The sequence below is a fragment of the Phragmites australis genome, chromosome 5 (genome assembly GCF_958298935.1).
Source record: "Phragmites australis chromosome 5, lpPhrAust1.1, whole genome shotgun sequence".
NCBI classification, from domain to species: Eukaryota; Viridiplantae; Streptophyta; class Magnoliopsida; order Poales; family Poaceae; genus Phragmites; species Phragmites australis.
This window is the reverse complement of record NC_084925.1, coordinates 5,419,857-5,439,030: the sequence shown is the minus strand read 5'-3', so window position 1 is coordinate 5,439,030 and position 19,174 is coordinate 5,419,857. Positions and strand designations below refer to the sequence as shown.

General features: G+C 43.9%; 1 protein-coding gene and 1 pseudogene across 1 annotated transcript; one reads left to right on the top strand and one right to left on the bottom strand.

Moving 5' to 3' along the window:
- Nucleotides 1–1,090: 1,090 nt before the first annotated feature.
- Nucleotides 1,091–5,242, top strand: LOC133918553 (lipoxygenase 2.3, chloroplastic-like). The gene is made up of 6 exons (XM_062362477.1): nucleotides 1,091–1,606; nucleotides 2,192–2,457; nucleotides 2,650–2,890; nucleotides 2,965–3,285; nucleotides 3,410–3,606; nucleotides 3,737–5,242. Exons 1-6 carry the CDS (start codon nucleotides 1,273–1,275, stop codon nucleotides 5,057–5,059), a joined length of 2,682 nt encoding a protein of 893 aa, XP_062218461.1. The 5' UTR covers nucleotides 1,091–1,272; the 3' UTR covers nucleotides 5,060–5,242.
- Nucleotides 5,243–11,748: 6,506 nt separating this feature from the next.
- On the bottom strand, nucleotides 11,749–18,929 carry LOC133917470 (protein STRUBBELIG-RECEPTOR FAMILY 8-like; annotated as a pseudogene).
- Between the last annotated feature and the right edge of the window lie 245 nt (nucleotides 18,930–19,174).

Below are 19,174 nucleotides of genomic sequence, written 5' to 3'. Positions count from 1 at the left end.
CCCATGGAGATGGTAGTTTTTTTCTTTCTTTTGCAAGGACCATGGCTAGCTGCTGGTAGTTGTGCAAGGACCATGTTGCTTTCCCAATGCAGCAGGCAGGAGCAGGACTAGTAGTAATAACCTAGTTTTTGGATAGGCTAGCCAGCAGTTTTACTCGTTACCACGAAGAGCCTCATCTTGGACGGTTCAAAAACCCTTATCTCAGACAGTTTCTGTGCCATCAAAGAATTAACTGTCTATTATAATAATTGTCCCAGACGGCTCCAATTTAGGATAACTCAAATATCCAAGACACTTTGTTTTACAGCTCAGAAAAAGCATGCATAGTAGTGCTCGTATATATCATTGTACTGTGCAAATGCTTCAGAAAACATTTTGTTTTACAGCTCAGAAAACATAACATTATTGATTTTGACCGGAGGCTCCATAGCAAAAAATGATTTCAGGAAATAATCCAATGTGCGGATGATAAAGGCAATGTAATGATTGACACATTGCCAGTATCTTCAAACTCGATGCAAGTCAGAATGGTACATTTTTATAGAAAAGTTGGGGAGTAGCACAATGTAAAATATCTTTTATCTCTTTTTTTACCGTATGATCTTTAGGTCATGTTTGTTTTCTGCTTCTGGTTCTGCTTCTGTTACTAGCAGAAGCCAGAAGTCAGAACAAATGGGATTCTGAAGAAGTGGTTTCTGGAGAAGCCAGAAGTCTGCTTCTGAGTAAAATGAACTAAAGCTGAGAAGCTCGCTGAGATATGCTTTTCTGAGAAGCTATGTGCTAAGAAGCCAAAAATTTATTGTAGAAGCCAACAGTCTATTTTCAAAAGCAGTTTTTCAGACAAATTAAAAACACAGCTTTTCAGAAAAGCTCAAAAGTAGAAACTCAAACAAACAGACCCTTACATTCAATGAAAGCAACATTTTAACTCATATTTTGCAACTCGTATTTCTAAACAGTATAAACACTGTCCACGAAAATAGAACAATATATCTCTCAAAAAAAGAAAGAAAAACAGTGTTGTACATGTCACTGATAAACCTCACGTGCAACACGCCCTACGCCATCGGGCTCGCTATATATGCACACAAGGCGCGTCGCAGCGAGAGCACTCGATCCGAGTCGGAAGAGCTCGTCGAAGCAGCTAGCACTAGCAGCAGATCTCGATCAATTTCGATCCTGCTCAGTCGCTAGCTGCTGCGTAATCAGCTTTTGGTTAGGATCGAATAGTGTAATTAAGCAAGCAAGAACGCTCTACACGAGGCAGCAGCCATGATTCACCTGAACCTGAAGCAGCCCCTGGTGCTGTCCGCGCAGAGCAATGTCTGCTCGCGCCTGGCGTCGTCGCCGTCGCCCTCGGCGGCTGCCGCCGCGGCGAGGAGGGGCGGCTCCCGGCGGCACATGCCGAGGATAAGCTGCAGCGCCACCGAGGAGGCCGGCGGCGCCGTGTCGTCCATCACCGTAGACAAGGCGCTGACCGTGACGGCCACGGTGGAAGCGTCGCCGGCGATCGGCCAGATGTACGCCACCCGTGCCCTCGACGACATCGGCGACCTCCTCGGCAAGACGATCCTCCTCGAGCTCGTCAGCTCCGAGCTCGACCCAAGTGAGTGACCCACATCGAGTTTCTTTTTTTTCTTTTTTTCTTTTTTTGCTTAACTGCTGATATCTTTTCATTAGCTCGAGCGCACGCCACACGTACACAGGAAACGCAAACTCCACAGTGGATTATCGCGTCCTTCCATCCTTACGTCTAATATCTATCTTTCTGTGGATTCTCTTATATGATTTATAGTTTTTTCATATATCTCTTTATTATAAATCTCAATAAATAAATGATGTTGATAGTAGTGGAATTTTCCAGTCCCATCCCATCCCACCTACACTCTCTCTCCAACAGACAAACAGTGAGAGCTCTGCCATGCATGCTGCACCACCAATGGAACAATTCCTGCGCATGCACTGGCTATTGCCTTGCCTAATCTTGTTGGTTATCAAAATCTTTAGTAACTCTGGTAAAAATTCGATGCAATATTATAGCTCCAAACATAAACTTTCAACTAACTATTATAACCCACCGCAAAAAAAAAGTAGATATATAAAAACAATTGATTTCTACAAAGCCACTGCGATGCCAAATGGAGCTTAACAGAATTGAGAGCATAATGTGTGTGCACGCGTGGTCGTGCAGAGACGGGTCTGGAGAAGCCACGGGTGACGGGGTTCGCGCACAAGACGCTGATCGAGGGTCGGTACGAGGCGAAGTTCCAGTTGCCGGCGTCGTTCGGGCCGGTGGGCGCGGTGCTGGTGGAGAACGAGCACCACAAGGAGATGTTCATAAAGGAGATCAAGCTCATCACCGGCGACGACAAGAGCACGGCCATCACCTTCGACTGCCACTCCTGGGTGCACTCCAAGTTCGACAACCCCGAGAAGCGCGTCTTCTTCACCGTCAAGGTCAGTAGCTCGATCGATCACTCCCAAGCTAGCTAGTCTGCGAGCTGCTTTTAATTACATACACATACACATACATACATATGCACTCATCACTTCACTGCATGATAACGTACCTCCATTAATTATGGCCTGTGCAACACCTGGAATGGAAATGGATGACTCACACGTACGTCGTCCGTTGCTTGTGTGCAGTCGTACCTGCCGTCTGAGACTCCCAAGGGCCTCAAGGAACTGAGGCAGAAGGAACTGCAGACACTGCGCGGCGACGGGCGCGGCGAGCGCAAGAGGTTCGAGCGCGTCTACGACTACGACGTGTACAACGACCTCGGCGACCCCGACAAGAACCCCGCCCACCAGCGCCCCGTGCTCGGCGGCAACGAGAAGTACCCCTACCCTCGCCGCGGCCGCACCGGCCGCGACAGGACCAGGAAGGGTACGTACCTAGCTAGCTTTACCTGCGACCGGCGCTGGAACATCTATGTTATGATCGGTCGGAATTGTGTGCAGACCCGCTGTCGGAGAAGCGGAACGGGCACAACTACGTGCCCCGCGACGAGCAGTTCTCGGAGGTGAAGCAGCTGACGTTCGGGGCGACGACGCTGCGGTCGGGGCTGCACATGGTGCTGCCGGCGCTGAAGCCGATACTGATCAAGAAGGAGCTGCGGTTCCCGCACTTCCCGGCCATCGACAGCCTCTACAGCGACGGCATCCCGCTGCCGCCGCAGACCGGCATCGACTCCATCCGCACCATCGTCCCGCGCGTCGTCAAGTTGGTCGAGGACACCACCGAGCACGTCCTCCGCTTCGAGGTCCCCCAGATGGTCGAGAGTAAGCACACGCCCACCTAATCTTCATCTAATTACTTGTCCGCCTAATAGCTGATTAATTAGTTGCTTAATTACGCACTCGCGACGAAGAGATTAATAGATCAGTTACTGTATGTGGCTTGCAGGGGACAGGTTCTCGTGGTTCAAAGATGAGGAGTTCGCGAGGCAGACGCTCGCAGGGCTCAACCCTCTCTGCATCCAGCTCCTCACGGAGTTCCCCATCAAGAGCAAGCTCGACCCGGCGGTGTACGGCTCGCCGGAGTCTGCCATCACCAGGGAGATCCTCGAGAAGGGGATGAATAGCAACATGACCGTCGAGCAGGTGATCGATCGAGCTCAGAAATGGATCACAAATTGTCTCAATGATAAAAAAATCATTCGATGCAAATTAAGTAGCATAATGATGATGGCAGTAAGAAGGGAATATGACCTTCATTGATTGATTGCTGCAGGCGCTGGCGGCGAAGCGGCTGTTCATTCTAGACTACCACGACGTGTTCCTGCCCTACGTGCACAAGGTGCGCGAGCTGCCGGACGCGACGCTGTACGGCTCCCGCACCATCTTCTACCTGACGGACCTGGGCACGCTGATGCCTCTGGCCATCGAGCTGACGCGGCCCAAGTCGCCGACGAAGGCGCAGTGGAAGCGCGTGTTCACGCACGGGCCCGACGCCACCGACTCCTGGCTGTGGAAGCTGGCCAAGGCGCACGTCCTCACCCACGACACGGGCTACCACCAGCTGGTCAGCCACTGGTTGCGCACGCACGCCTGCGTGGAGCCCTACATCATCGCCGCCAACCGGCAGCTCAGCCGGCTGCACCCAGTGTACCGCCTCCTTCACCCACACTTCCGCTACACCATGGAGATCAACGCGCTGGCCAGGGAGAGCCTCATCAATGCCGATGGCATCATCGAGGAGTCCTTCTGGCCGGGGAAGTACGCCATCGAGCTCAGCGCCGTCGCCTACGGCGCAACGTGGCAGTTCGACACAGAGGCACTGCCCAACGACCTCGTCAAGCGAGGGCTCGCGGTGAAGAAGGACAACGGCGAGCTCGAGCTCACCATCAAGGACTACCCCTACGCCACCGACGGGCTCATGGTCTGGAACTCCATCAAGCAGTGGGTGGCGGACTACGTCAAGGTCTACTACAAGTCCGACGCGGACGTCGCCGGCGACGCTGAGCTGCAGGCGTTCTGGGAGGAGGTGCGCACCGTGGGCCACGGAGACAAGAAGGACGAGCCGTGGTGGCCCGTGCTCGACAACCAGGATAGCCTCGTCGAGACGCTCACCACCATCATGTGGGTCACCTCCGGCCACCACGCCGCCGTCAACTTCGGCCAGTACCACTTCGCCGGCTACTTCCCCAACCGCCCCACCACTATCCGGAAGCACATGCCGGTGGAGGAGAACCGTGAGGACGAGATGAGGAAGTTCATGGCGCAGCCGGAGACGACGCTGCTGGACATGCTGCCCACGCAGATGCAGGCCATCAAGGTCATGACCACGCTCGACATCCTTTCCTCGCACTCGCCCGACGAGGAGTACATGGGCGACTACGCTGAGCCGTCGTGGGTGGCGGAGCCCATGGTGATGGCGGCGTTCGAGAAGTTCTCCGGCAGGATGAAGGAGATCGAGGGCTTCGTCGACGAGTGCAACAACAACCCGGAGTTCAAGAACAGGTGTGGCGCCGGTATCGTGCCGTACGAGCTGCTCAAACCATTCTCCAAGCCAGGAGTCACCGGAAGGGGCATCCCCAACAGCATCTCCATCTGACCTCAGATTTCTGAGTCTCAGCTCCAAGGGGGGAATTGCATTGTTGCATGCAGGCTGCTTGTGAAATAAGATGTACCCTCTGTACCATTGATTGTACCCATGTCACTGCAAGAGACATGTCTGAGTTACCAAGATGCCTGTAATAGTACCCAAATATTATGAAAATAAAATGTTGACCAGACAGTATAGAGTGGGCAAAATTTTGATTTTTTATCCATAGATCGGATAGATAATCAGAGATGGCAAATGCGTAGAGCTCATTGAAGCAAACCCGTTTAACTATTTAAATCCCCCGTTTGGATACCCGGTGTATCCGTAGGGAGCCAAAATAAGTTTAAACCATTGGATGTGATTAAAAATAGAGAGGGGCGCTGACCTAGTCATAGTTGTGACCGACTCAGTCATGCCGCCGCCTACTGCCTCCATGTCATTGCCTCCTGCCTCCACATTGTTGCCTCCTGTTGTGCCGTCACCACTCGCCGGCCCTGAAAGATGGCTGCTCGCCATCATCGAAAGCTCACTGCCATTGTGTCACCCAGGGCTACCTGGCCTAGCCGAATGGCACTTTGTGGCCATGCCCTATTGCAGGTGGCTGCCCCAGCTATGCGGGCAGAGCCAGGCTAAATCAGGAAGAAGAAGAAGAAGGAGGAAAAGGAGGAGGAACTTTGGGGATTTTATCAAATTCTCAAACAATTCTTGATCTACGCATCAAGGGTAACATCTGCATAGTCCCTAGCTATTCATAGATAATTTTTTATGGTCGAATTCGTCCTCGGATTAGGGATTGGTAGTCTGATTTGCATGCATCGGATTTAATTCAAAATCTAAGAATAATTAATGCTAAATTTGGCCATAAGCTTAAATTAAAGTTATAGGTCTCGTCGATATATTTTCAATAATATTGGATTTGTTCAATTTGGATAAACACTTTAGGAGAAGATGTCAAAAAAGTGTTATTATCCGACAAGTTTTAGTCTGAGCAGTAATTTATTTATCTATTTTTAACCAAGTTAGAGGGGAGATTTCACCCAAAGTCATGAAAGAAAAGTTGTAGGGGATTTTCAGTAAATGTCCAAGATATATTTATTTGCTATGGTTGGTTAAGGGAATTAGAAGTTAAGGACAAAACATCAAGTGATTAGAATTTTAAATCGATATTTCGGTTAACAGGGAAATGTGTTTAATCATGTTGTTGCTAGTATCAATGTTGTATTGTGATTATAGACATGTGGATATCATATACTAGATATTAAGTGTAATTTTAGTCCACATGTTTGAAAAGTTTTGGTGTAGAAGGTGTGACATCAGTTTCTCGTCATAGTTAATGCAAGTACATGACGAACTTAGGCTCTGTTTGTTTCAGCTTTGGATTGTGGCTTTCAGCTTTTACAATTCAAAGCTGAAACAAACAGACAGCTTTTGGTTATAGTTTTTAAAATCTGCTGGTTGGATTGTGGGAATCTGAGAAGCTGTTTTTTCTCAGCTTTTGATATATTGTGAAAGTCCATTTTACTAAACTGTCTATAAATTTTTTTTAGAATCTACAACCTAAAAACTTTTTATAATCCAGCTTTTTACAATCCAGCTTTTCACAATCCAACTTCTATAAGCTGCTTTTTAGAATCTCTAGCTGAAACAAACATGCCCTTATATTGATGTGTGCTATATGGTTTAACTTTCTCTACTTGTTCCATTTTTCAGTTCTTACATGCTTTATTCGTTCATGTGATATCTTAATTTAAGTTTCGTTCCTGTGATATCCTAATTCAAGTTTTCAAGCAGATGTTGTTCATGTCCGTGATTCATGATTCCCGTGTTGTTCTATTCATACCATTAATGTTTCGCAGATTATTCCAATTCATGGATGTGTTGTTTGGATCCTATATTCATGTTCTTGTGAGTAAGTGATGGCTTCACTTGCTTAGCTTTACTGGTAAATTATAAAGATGTATTTATGTGTTTTTCATTTCAGACAAAAACTACTAATTCAATGACTTTTCAAAAGAGTAAAAAAATCCTTCAATTCAGATTCTTCACTGAATTTTGATGCGTTGTATGGTCTTCTAGATACATATTGTATTTGTCGGTGTAAAGAATAATAGGGTTCCCTGACAGAGGAACCCACAGTGATCAAATATCAGAATTTTCTACATGTTATGATTGGGTAGGAGCATACCCTCTAGCACGTCCAGCCAACGACCACGCGACTAGTTTCTCCGACCAGTCCTTAGGTCTCAGAGGGAAAACCTTGCGACCAATTTTCTCTGGTTGCGGAGCAGGTATATGCCTAATTAGTCTAATTCCATTACACACTTTTTCATTCAAGTGTTTTCTCTTACCTAGGTCATCCTTCTGTGCGGACCTAGGCGTGGCTGGCACAGGCTTGCCGTGTCCCATTTTATAGCATTAAACACTATGGTATAGCCTAATAAGGTGTGATAGTAGGTTTTGCAGGAGTGCAAACGGCGCGTGAGGACAAGACCTAACAGACCAGGCGATAAGGATGGTGCGAGCGTGGTAGTGATGGCACATACCCTACAGATCGACAGGGCAAGTGGAATGCGGCTACTCGCCGTAATGATAAGCATATGTTAGAAGGGTTAGCTAGACCTGGGTCTGCCTTGGATCCCTATGTAAGTCATATCTCCCTCGTATATATAAAGGGAGGAAGACACGGAGAAAAATGGGAGGGTAATAAGTTCATTCAGACGTATATTAAAAAATACACAGGATATAGGACTATTATCACAATAGAGATCCAAACCTGGATAACCCTTGGTGTTTTTAAGTTTATCACACGCACACAGCTAGGATATACAGCCTCAGGTCATGGATCACGTGCCCATCGTCAGGTATAACCTGTTATTATTGTCAGAAATTAATCATCGACGGTATTTATTAAGTGTTTTTAGTCGCACTTTTATTTTTATTGATTTTTAAATATCAAGTGATCGCGGCATGCATAAAGTGGGAGCAGCGCCATCAAGTTGAGCACACACACCTCTAGTTTAATTATTTAACTTAAATAAGTACAATTTTATTGTCAGTTTCATTCAGTAAGGTTGAGATGACATCATGGCTAGGGTGGTCGCTTTTATTAGAACTTTGGGTTAGGTTGTAATGTTTATCTATCGAGAATATGATATTCTTATAATTACTATATGATCTGCTTGTCCAGGATATAAATAGTTAGAAGAGAAACTCTACCGAATTTTTTTAAAACATTCCCAAACTTTATAGGATTTTGGTATAGTATAGTAGCATTTCAATTATGGAGATACCTGGGACGTTACAATGCCATTAACAATAAATTTTTGGAATGAGCACATTGAGTTGATTGACCCAAAAAAGAAAAGGACCCTAGAGGGTTAGTTGTCCTTTTCCGCTGTAAGAATCCACACTTTTTAGTCTTCACGGAGTAAAAACGGCAGGCTGTTTATACGTGCATCACGAACAGCACAGGTGAGATCTGCAGGATTCGGCACACATCATCCAAAAATTATTCACAAGAAAACAGTTGAGCCAAGTGCCATCGGCGGTTCAGGACCAAACCAGATCAGATGCTGTGGAGGCCAATGGCCAATGGCTAGCAAACATCTTGTCCTCACAGTTTCCAGACAACGAGCATACAGCTGACTATACAGGAAATAGTGAGGACAGGTAAGCCAACGGACTCCGGCCAGAACAGACGGGGTAAGAACTCGTGACTGTACAGGCAACCGAGCTCGGACAAATTTCTGCAAGAGTGAGCAAGTGAGAAACCAAATTAAAATATATTTTGATTTATTTGTGATGATTAATTGATATTGGTGTTTATTTGGTTTGGTGATCTTCGGTTTTACATGAGTTTTGATGTGATTTGGAATTTCATTTGAGCATATTGATTATGGACTAACTGTAATTGGAGTTGGAGATATGTGTTTACTTGTCTTATGGTGTGCAGTTGATAGATGTAACTTGGCAGTCGACCGCAGGATGATCGGGGCTAAGCGGAGTGCTTGGTGCCAGACGATCAATGAGGTCGGGCGGAGTTAAGGGTGAATCTAGCTGAACACATGGAGGTTAAGCAAATCATGGAAGGTAGATGTAGACGGCGTGTCGATAAAGTCAAGCGAAGGAGATACCGGTGCAAATGATAAGACGGTCCAAGAGATCGGGAGCGGAAGAGACTTATCGGCGGTCAGGATTACATAACGGAGTACACGCGTCAACATCGAAGCGTTTGGTTAAGGTGTAAGCAAGGCGGCGAGTCACGCTTTGAGAAGCATGCAAGCGGTTTCACGGTTTGGCCTCAAAACCGTGGAAGGACTGGAAGAGTATGTGGCACCATCACGAAACTTGCGTCGAGTCGAAACTAAGTCGTGAAGGCTTCGCAGCCGTCCGATAAATGGAGAAAAAAATTGACCAAAATGCTTTCGATGGTAGGTAAGAGTATATTACAAGAGAGAGATTTTAGGAAAAAGTTAGAAAACTTAGGAGTCAAATTTTCTAGGTCTATAAATAGTGGGGTAGGACTAGAGAGAGTTTGAAGTATCCACTTGAGCCCCTCTTGTACTACCTATTTGAGAGCTTAGAGTTAGGGTTTTAAAAGAGAAAATGATGAATGCTTAGCCTATATAATAGTTGAGAGTTTTGAGAGATAAATTTTTGTAATCCGTCTAAAATAAGGTTGATATCTTTGAATAATGAAGTTTATATTTCTGTATATGCTTAAATTCCGCTCCTTTTAGTTTCTCTCTATTGGTTCCTTGCAAGTTTGTAAGTTTTTCGATTTTTATTTTTTATTTTTTTTGGTTTTTGTTTAAAATTTCAGCACCTTGTGAGGTTATTCTTCTTGTTGCTATAGATATAAATTTTATATACACATGTTTATGTGATGGGGTCTTGAATTCACTTGTCTCTAGATAATCAATTTGGAGATTTTCGTTACTCGGTGTTCATTTTTTTTACTTCTTTGCAAGTTATGATATTTTAAGTACTTAGACATATGGATTGATCTTAAATAGAATATATGGTTCATATAACATCCGTGGAGTCGTGTTATCTCAATTTTTTCTGTTAAAACTCCTCACTATTTTTGCTTCCGTTTGAGTTTTGAGGTGCGTTAAGTGATCTAAATAAAAGAAGGTCATCAATTTCACAATAAATTTATTAAGTCGATTATTCATCTCCCTCTAATCGTCAGGCTGCAGTTTGTTTCACTCGTTTCTCTGTAGACGATGGTTGAATCTTTCCAAAGTCTTCCGTAGTCAGCGTGTCTGAACACAGCAGCTTTGGGCATCACCAATCGGCATTGTAAAGAAATGCAGAAAGAGCTGCAACGCTCGAGATATTTGGAGTGTCATCGAGTAAAAAAAAGGCAGCATCTCCCATCTACCCGCTGATCTCGATCAGGATCCCGGGTTGGGTCATTGCCGCCATCGATAAGCGTCGTCGCGGTTTTCTCTGGGTCGGGAAGGCTTCAGCCTCTGGAGCGCAGTGCATGATGGCTTGGTCTTGTGTTTGCCGGCCGATTGAACTGGGAGGCCTCGGCATCCTGGATTTCCAGCTTGCCGGATTCACGCTGCGAATAAGATAGCTTTGGCTACAGAGAACAGACACCACTCGGTCATGGTATGGACTAAAATTGGACATCGAGAAAGAGGTCAAAGAAATGTTCAATGCATCAATTGAGATTAACGCTGGGATGGGAACCTCGCTCTTTTCTGGTCCGACAATTGGTTGGAGGGCACATCTATTCGATCCCTGGCGCCTAACCTCTGTCGCCTCATCAGCGCTCAAGTTTATTCGCAATTGCACTGTCTACCTGGCACTGCAGGATCGGCAAGGGATCCAAGACATCATTGGTGAACTCATTGTGCAGGCCATCGCTCAACACATTGCCATTTGGGAAAAATTGCAGGATATCTATCTGCAACTAGGTACAGAAGACATGGTTCGTTGGAGGTGGACAACCTCCGTGCAGTACACGGTGAGATCAACATATCGAATGTTCTTTTCTGGTGCTGTTGACTTCGCTGGAGCAAAGCAGCTATGGAAATCATGGGCTCCTCTCAAAGTTAAATTCTTCATGTGGCTGGTCATGCATAGGTGCATTTGGATGGCCGAGCGGCGTTGTCAACACGGACTGCACACGGATGGCTCCTGTGAACTGTTCAATAGCCAAACAAGTATGGTAGGACATTCTAAACTGGGTTCACCTACCGCAGCAGTTCCACGGTCAACAATTAAGCATCATTGACAATTGGCAACGAATGTGTGTGTGTGTGTGTGGGGGGGGGGGGGGTTCCAAGACATAACGAAAGGGAGAAGACTCGCTTGTCATGCTACCTCAGTACCACAGCTGGCTAACAATATCAAACATGAAGCGAGTCTATGGATTGCAGCAAGCGCCAAACAGCTAGGTTGCTTAGTCATGAGAGAGTAGCCTTCGAACTTTATGTAGCTAGGTTGTTGTTTTCATACGTATAACTCCTTATGTAAACTTGTTTTAAGGCGATCGCTTGGTTCGTATCACATCGTTGTAAGGTCTTCAGACCAAACCTTACTAATACAAAGATATACAGTTTTCTTGCGTATTCTAGAAAAAAAGAAAAGACAGCATGAGACCTGATAGAATTGGGGAAGAATGACGGGCCTTCATCACCGGGAGAGGCGGCTCTCGGTTCCACTTTGACTGATCAGAATGGTCAAGTTGGGGCTTTAATATTAGAACATAAGAAGAAAGAAGTATTATCGAGTGACATACCAGTATAGGATGGCTCAAATACAGTCGGGTTGTTACGAAAGAGGGATCCTGAGCATCAACCTCCAAGTGCTTTGCTGTGATTGCCTTTTGAGGACTAGTTGATTGGACAAGCTTTACTAATTTATCTGCTATGATTGCCATCTGCGGGCGAAGCTCTGGTGATTGCTGCATTGACCAAGAAATACCATAAGTGACTTCTGCAGAAAAGTATGCTAAAGTCCATTTGATCAAGGTAGAAAGCATTAGAGTTGCTGCAACAAGATATTTTCAGCTTTAGTGCTTCACAATTTATGTATAGCATATTCTTAGCCTTTCAACTAGCACCATGCACGGTGTTCCAATTTCCAGCTTGTGTCCACAAAGCCAAAACGTTCAAAGCAAATATGTACCAGAAAAGAGAATGGAGAAAACTACCTTGACGCAAAGCGAGATGATGTTGCCTAACGAAGAGATAACTTTAGGTTGCATAGAGCCACTTATTCTTGGATCAGTTATTCTTTTCAAAGAATCAAGGTCATGGAGATGAGGAGTTGCTCAATCTACTAGAAGCTGCTCATTTTCCCTTATTGAACTGAAGAGTAAGAAATTCCATTAAAAAACCAGATTGCAACTTTTGTTACAGAAGTGTGAGAACGAATACATACCTGTCAAAAGCCTTTTGCCCAGTCGAAAGCACAAGCAAAATCACACCAAAACTGTAAATATTAGCTTTGATGTTATCTGCTCCTGGATCAACAAGCTCAGGGGCAGCATAGCCTTTAGCACTGGTGCGAGCTTCTAAATTTGTGCGAGCTTCTAAATCCTTCTGTTGAGGAATTGTTTTTTGAAAAATAAGCAAACGAGGAACCATTAATGGCCAACAAATTGAGTTAAATGGACTAAATTTAAAACAATGCAGCATAGCATTCGAGCATAAAGCAGCATCAATCATTGTGTATCTTTTTTTTTAAGGCGCAAGTGATTTTTGTGGACACACTACTCTAACAGGCTTAAAATGCTTGGGGGGGGGGGGGGGGAGTAGAGAGCAAATTAAGCGAGTGTTAAGCCAATATTTCACAAGTGTCAACATCTGAGTATGTCCGGTGACAAATCTTAATTTCAATGAGAAGCAGTTTTTGTTTTGAATTCATATTCCAATCCGGAAAGTCCATGGTCATTTAAGCATGGGGACTCCAAGAGGATTGGCATCCGAGGTGCAATTTGATCTTAGAATTAATCAAAATAGATATTAACTGCATCACCATGCTAAAGATTCCATACGAAGTAGTAATACTATCCTTGGTAACTGGGAAACTTGTGAACACTGACCATTCTTGTGGTGCTGACAAAATGGCTTAACTTGGTTAATCCACCGTCACTGAGGTAGGGCATGAGCTGAGCATCAAGCAAAATATTTCTAGCATTAATATTTCCATGAGCAACTGGAGGGGAACACGTCAACTGAATGTATCTGCAGAGACAAAGATGCATATAAAAAATTGGGAAAGATATTGCCAGTATACAAAACAAAATAAAATAATGGAGGCATCAGTTCAACTCAGCTTTTGAGCATGTTTTTATATCAAATCTTATCAGTGATCAAACTAGAAAACCAAAATGAACTATTAAGGTTATGAGATAGGTGTAATTGATAATCGTGCAGTACAAAATAAAAAAGAATGTTGTGGGAATGAAAGTCTTACTCCAGAGCATAGGCAACCAAAAGCTATCTTCATCCGAGCTTTCCATGACAAAACTCTGGACCTTGTGGCTGCTGAAAACAAAATATCATCAAGAGAACCATTTTCTGCATACTCATATAGTAGTGCACAATGGCCAAATATCCCACAAGCGCACAGATATTGGGGTGCTTTAATCTGGAGATATTCCAAAGCATGTCCATTAGCTCATCTTGTTTTGACAATGACAAATCTACCATGTCAATCCTTATGATAGCCAGGAGCTGTGAATACATTGAGAAATGTTCCATTATACATATAAAAAATAGAAAATATGATGACCTGTAGGCTGTAGCAAATTCAGTACCATCAATATTTAGGAAAATCACATTTTTTATAGACCACTGAACAAAATCACACTAAGATACAGATTTCAGAGAGTATGGGACTAGGAATTCCATCGTCCGTGTACCCTTTGAACTGGTAACAACCCCTCCCTCCCCCCCCCCCCCCCCCCCCCCACACACACAATGACCCTTCACTAATAGAAAAATGATTTATACATACGGTTCGGAAACTCTGTACAAAACACTTTTTTAAACCGTTTGTGAAAAAGAGTCTGTACAAATCAGATCTGTACATATGATTTTTGAACCGTATGTACAAATTATTTTTATAGACGGCCTGTTATTGGAACCGTTTGTACTAAGTTTTCTAGAGCTAAAAAAATCTAAAATATATTTTTTTCTACCCACACTAGCCTCCTATATTATTATGTAGGTGCGGTCGTTAGTCACACGATTTTTCACACGAATTATCGTAAGTGTGTTTTCTAGGAGTCGAACCTGCAACCTCTAATCTCACGTGAACATTCTTTACTATCTCACATGTTATTTATTGCTAACCATTATATAAAAATAATCTATATAAGATATACACTTAAAATGAGTGGAACACTATTAGTACAAACGGTTCTAAGTTTAGAACCGTTTGTACTGTTCCTTTTTTAACAGAAGGTTCTAATTTAGAACCGTTTGTAATATTATTATCAATAGTACAGACGGTTCTAAATTAGAATTATTTGGAGAAAAATGAACAATACAGACGGTTACAAACTACAACTGTTTGTACTATTGATAATAATATTACAAACGGTTCTAAATTAGAATCTTCTGTTAAAAAAGGAACAGTACAAACAGTCTGTTCTGTACTGTAGCATCCAGCTTTGTTGCAACTATTTGTTGCTATTTTCTCAGACGGTTCTAGTTTAGAGCCATCTGTGGTACCTTTTATACAGGCGACTCTATAGATCCATCTGTACAGAGATGTCTTACTAAATGGATTCTATAATAGTGCTTATATGGTCATCCACCGTCCAACACTGCTAGGTAGGCGAGTAGAAAAAAAACATAAAGAGCACTGAGAGCTTTCATGCAAACAAGGAGCGAGCTGGGGGGGGGGGGGATTAATTTATGGGTGAAAATAGTAGTAGAATATAGTCACTAAACCTTTTGAACCAGACTTCATCTATTTAGGGTTCTGAAATGCATGTTGTAGAAATCAGACTTAATTCATGTCATAGGAGCTTCTTCTACATTAACAAACTAATAATGTCATTTCCAACAAGGCTACTAAAGAAGACAATAAGTTGTATGTTTATAATCACAGTGTCATACCTGGCCATCAGGAAAATCACCTCTGTAAACTCGGCCAGTGAAACCTTCACCGATAAGGCATTCTTCATTGAAGTTCCTGGTAGCCGCCAAAATGTCTACAACTGGAAACTGTTTTGCAGTTAGAAGGTTTTTAGATGTCTTGGACCAACTTTTTATTTTGGGAACTCTTTCAGATGTAATGCCATTACTAGAAGAAGTCTCATTGCCAGTCAATAGAGAACTCCAAGAATACAGGACCTCATTCGCTTAGGGATTGCAAAATGAAAAATATGAGTTTCAATGATGTGAAAGAATCTAAGTTTATCCCATAAAAGCAAATATCTGTGGACGAATTTGATCAATGTGCCTTGAAAATAACAAGGGTATAGGTTTTATGGTGAGTCCTAGATTTTCAGTTTGGGTCAGATTTGTGATGAGAACAAAACAAGTGAAATTGTTATGCTATAATAATATAAGCTCCTAGTTTCTACCTCTTTCCATATTGTCTGGTAAAGTCTTGGCGTGGTTAGAGGTGCTCTTAGATCATCTCCAACCATATTTCCTTCATTTCATTTTCTTCCCGATTCCATTCCACGTTCACATTCTCTTTATTTTCTCTCATCTCCAACAGCTTCTCTTCGAAGGGATTCGTGAAGAAAAATGAGACATAATCCCATCCTGAAGGGAATGACCTTGGGAATCCTTTCGTGACGAGAACCGTGAAGGAAGATCGTTGAAACATTAAAGAAAACGAAATTTCCTTCGTGAAGAGATTCTAAGTCTGACGGAAAACAGTTGGAGATGATCTTAGGCTGCATGCACTGCTTTTCAGAACCAATCCAACAATGAGTACAAATACTGTACAAGTGGCACTAACTATTGCAGCAGCTGTCACTCGAGAGTGTGACTTCTTATGGTGGCTACAACTGTGCAGAAAAGAATAGCTAATAGAAGGCTTTGGAGAATTTGGCCTGTACTTTGAATTCTGCTTAGCTGCTGGTGGAGGTGGTCCAGGTGGACGTGGAGGTGGAGGCAGAGATTGAGTTGGAGGTGAATGGGTCCTCCAAGTAAATGAGGATGGTGCATGTTTGAAACCAGGTTGAAATTGGTTTCCATCAATCCTGGAATGTTGACCACCAGATTAATCATTTATTTAGCTACATATGAAGCCAAGGCACAAAGATATGCAGAGAGGAAGGGGAGGAGAGCAACTTATAGCGGAATTCAATACCTCAACTCTAAGAATGGACTCAAAGGTTTCAGGAATATAACCACTGAAGTGATTATTTTCAATGTTGATGTGCAAGCAATTCATTATCATTAGCCTTTAGAGTTAAGATGGATAAAATGCAGGTAATTTTTTTAAGCAATAAATCCAGTCAAATTTCTTACAGGGCTGACAATGGAAGGTCTGCTAACAAAATCACAGATCCTGTGAAATAGCTCAGAAGGCAGGTCACTCTTACAGATAATGAAGGTTCGTTAATGAGCTAAATGATCTTGGTTGGTTACCACTGAAAGCATTGAATGACAAATCCCTGAAAACGAGGGGAAACCAAACGTGACATGAAGTGACTAAAGATCAAATACTGAAATATTTATACTTACCTAAAATAAGTTGGGAAAAATATAAGGATGCTCATGACGAGGGAATCCATGAAGGGTGGAAAGGAACTGCTCTAGCATCGAAATGTGTGCTTGTATTAATAAACAAAATGAGCTGGATACTCACAGGTGGAAGACTCTATTGAGGAACCATAGAACACATCATAACAAAAATGGAAACAAAGAAAGCATAAAAAAATCAGGACACCATGATGAGCACACAGAACATAATCCACATGATAGACAACAACTACATCATATGGTCCATTGTGAATGAAAGAAAACATCAGACAGACAATGTCAAAAACTCAGGTGCAAGAATTAGTGCATGGGAACAACTGCACAACTGTAGAAGTAACCACAAGGGCCATATCCACAAATACTAGAGGAATAGATGCTACCAAACGAATATATAGACACTTACGTGTAGCTGAAGTTTCTATCATAGATGCATAATATTAAGTGTGGATGTCATGGGATGGAAGAATTTTTATGTCATGCTCCACACAATAAATTGGTGCTTGTCAAATCACTTCTAAGTATTGAAAAATGATCGAGTAATTAAGACGTGGGAACTTACATCGTTCCTAAGCTATCCATGTTAATGAAAACATCACCAATTACTCCAGAGAGTTTATTGTAGCTGAAGTTCCTGAGACAAAGGTTACAGATCAGTCAGCTAAAAGTGAGTGACCAAAGAAGGGCAAAAGGGACATACAAGTATTCCACACTTGGGGGCAAAGAGGGTGGTATTTCACCAGCAATGTTATTGAAGCTCAAATCCCTATCATCACCATGCAGTAAAGCACCGGAAACCAAATTGAATCAAGAATTGTGAAGTCATAACCAGCTAACAGAGACCAAAAACATGGTAATTAGAAGCTGAAGCTCACAGCTTTTTCAACGACTGGAACTTGAGCAACTCCGGGCCAGACCATCCACCAACTCCGAACCCACTAATATTTCTGCATGTGAGTAACAGGACAAATAACAAAGTCACTTAATCAGCTTTCTATAAATTTGCAAGCAAAACTAATCACTAAGTTAAGAGTTAAGTTAGGAATTACGTTGTGACGACAAATGAACCCTTGCAAAAGACGCCTCTCCACTGTCCACATTCATCACCCTCACCGCAGGGGTCACCACCCTCGAATGTCCACCCAGAAAGCTGCCACGGCGGCTCCAATGTGCTATATAATCCCCAAAGCGCTAGCGCTGTGAAGCGACAAAGACAACAACAAAATAAGCATGATGTAGTGAGCCCATTAGAACCTACCGCGTTCAAAGTTCAAAGTTCAGAGCACTAAAACACACAAACAACAACAGGATGAAATCACACTAAGGTATTGAACAAAGGGAACACACTCTTATTCTGGCATATAACTTAAGAACCTTTTATCCGACTACAATCAATCCCAAGTGTGAGCACGCATAGATAGCCATCTCGCGACCATAGCCAACAATCACATACCTACACGCCATCGCAACTCGCAAGCATACACAGGCACACGCACAGGTGCGCGCAGCGGACCTTCACACCGACATGGACCAGCTCACGCGTACAAGCGAGGGCTAGAACGCGCGCAAGCAACGACATTCACATGAGCACTCGGAGACACCACACGCGAGCACGTAGGTACATGCGCACAAATTAGTGCGTGACACGGGACAAGTGCTCGATCGTCGCGAACCTACGGAATGGAGGCCATGAGACGCACCATCAGGGGGGGTTGGTGAAGGCGATCGCGGCGCAGAGAACCACCACGATGAGGAGGTGGCACGGAACCGCCATACCAACCCCTCACGAGCCCCCCAAATCCACCGCGCCGGTTCCCCGCGAAATCCCGAGCCGCAATGACCCAACCCGAGCACGAACTGGAGGAGGAGGCCGCAGCTCGGAATGTTCTAGAAGCTTCCAGGTGTTAAGAGATACGTTTAGAGATATGTTAGAGATAAGATTACTTTCCTTGTAAAACCAAGCCCTAGCCGCCAATGATCTTTATGCATAAGATTGATGTATTGACGGCGGGCTAGGGTTTCACCACCATGTATTTGTCTGTTTATATCAACACGTAGCTGACCCACTGCAGTTCATTAACCCAAATCAACTTACATGGCATCAGAGTCTTTCCGATCCTAATGTCGATGACTGGTTCCTTCTCCATCGCCGACACATGTACCATCTCCACTTCATTTTCCACCATGGCTGGTGCAACCATCTCTCTCCCTGTGATGCATTCAGTCACCATAAAGCTAGGAAAAGATAACTACATGCTATGGTGGGCACAGTTCTTGCCCTACCTGAGAAGCACGAGCCTCATTGGCTACGATGGATGGATCCATCTTGAGTCCATCAAAGATGATCGCCACGACCTCTGCTGATGGCGCCACTCAGACCATCAATATGGCATGGCAAAATTGGTATAACTAGGATCAAGCTATCTTGAGT

Bases quoted from the DNA above. Each gene is read 5' to 3' on its own strand.
- LOC133918553 (XM_062362477.1), top strand. From the start codon at position 1,273: ATGATTCACCTGAACCTGAAGCAGCCCCTGGTGCTGTCCGCGCAGAGC. The intron at 2,458-2,649 runs GTCAGTAGCTCG...GCTTGTGTGCAG, and splicing joins GCGTCTTCTTCACCGTCAAG to TCGTACCTGCCGTCTGAGAC. The intron at 3,607-3,736 runs GTGATCGATCGA...TGATTGCTGCAG, and splicing joins GCAACATGACCGTCGAGCAG to GCGCTGGCGGCGAAGCGGCT.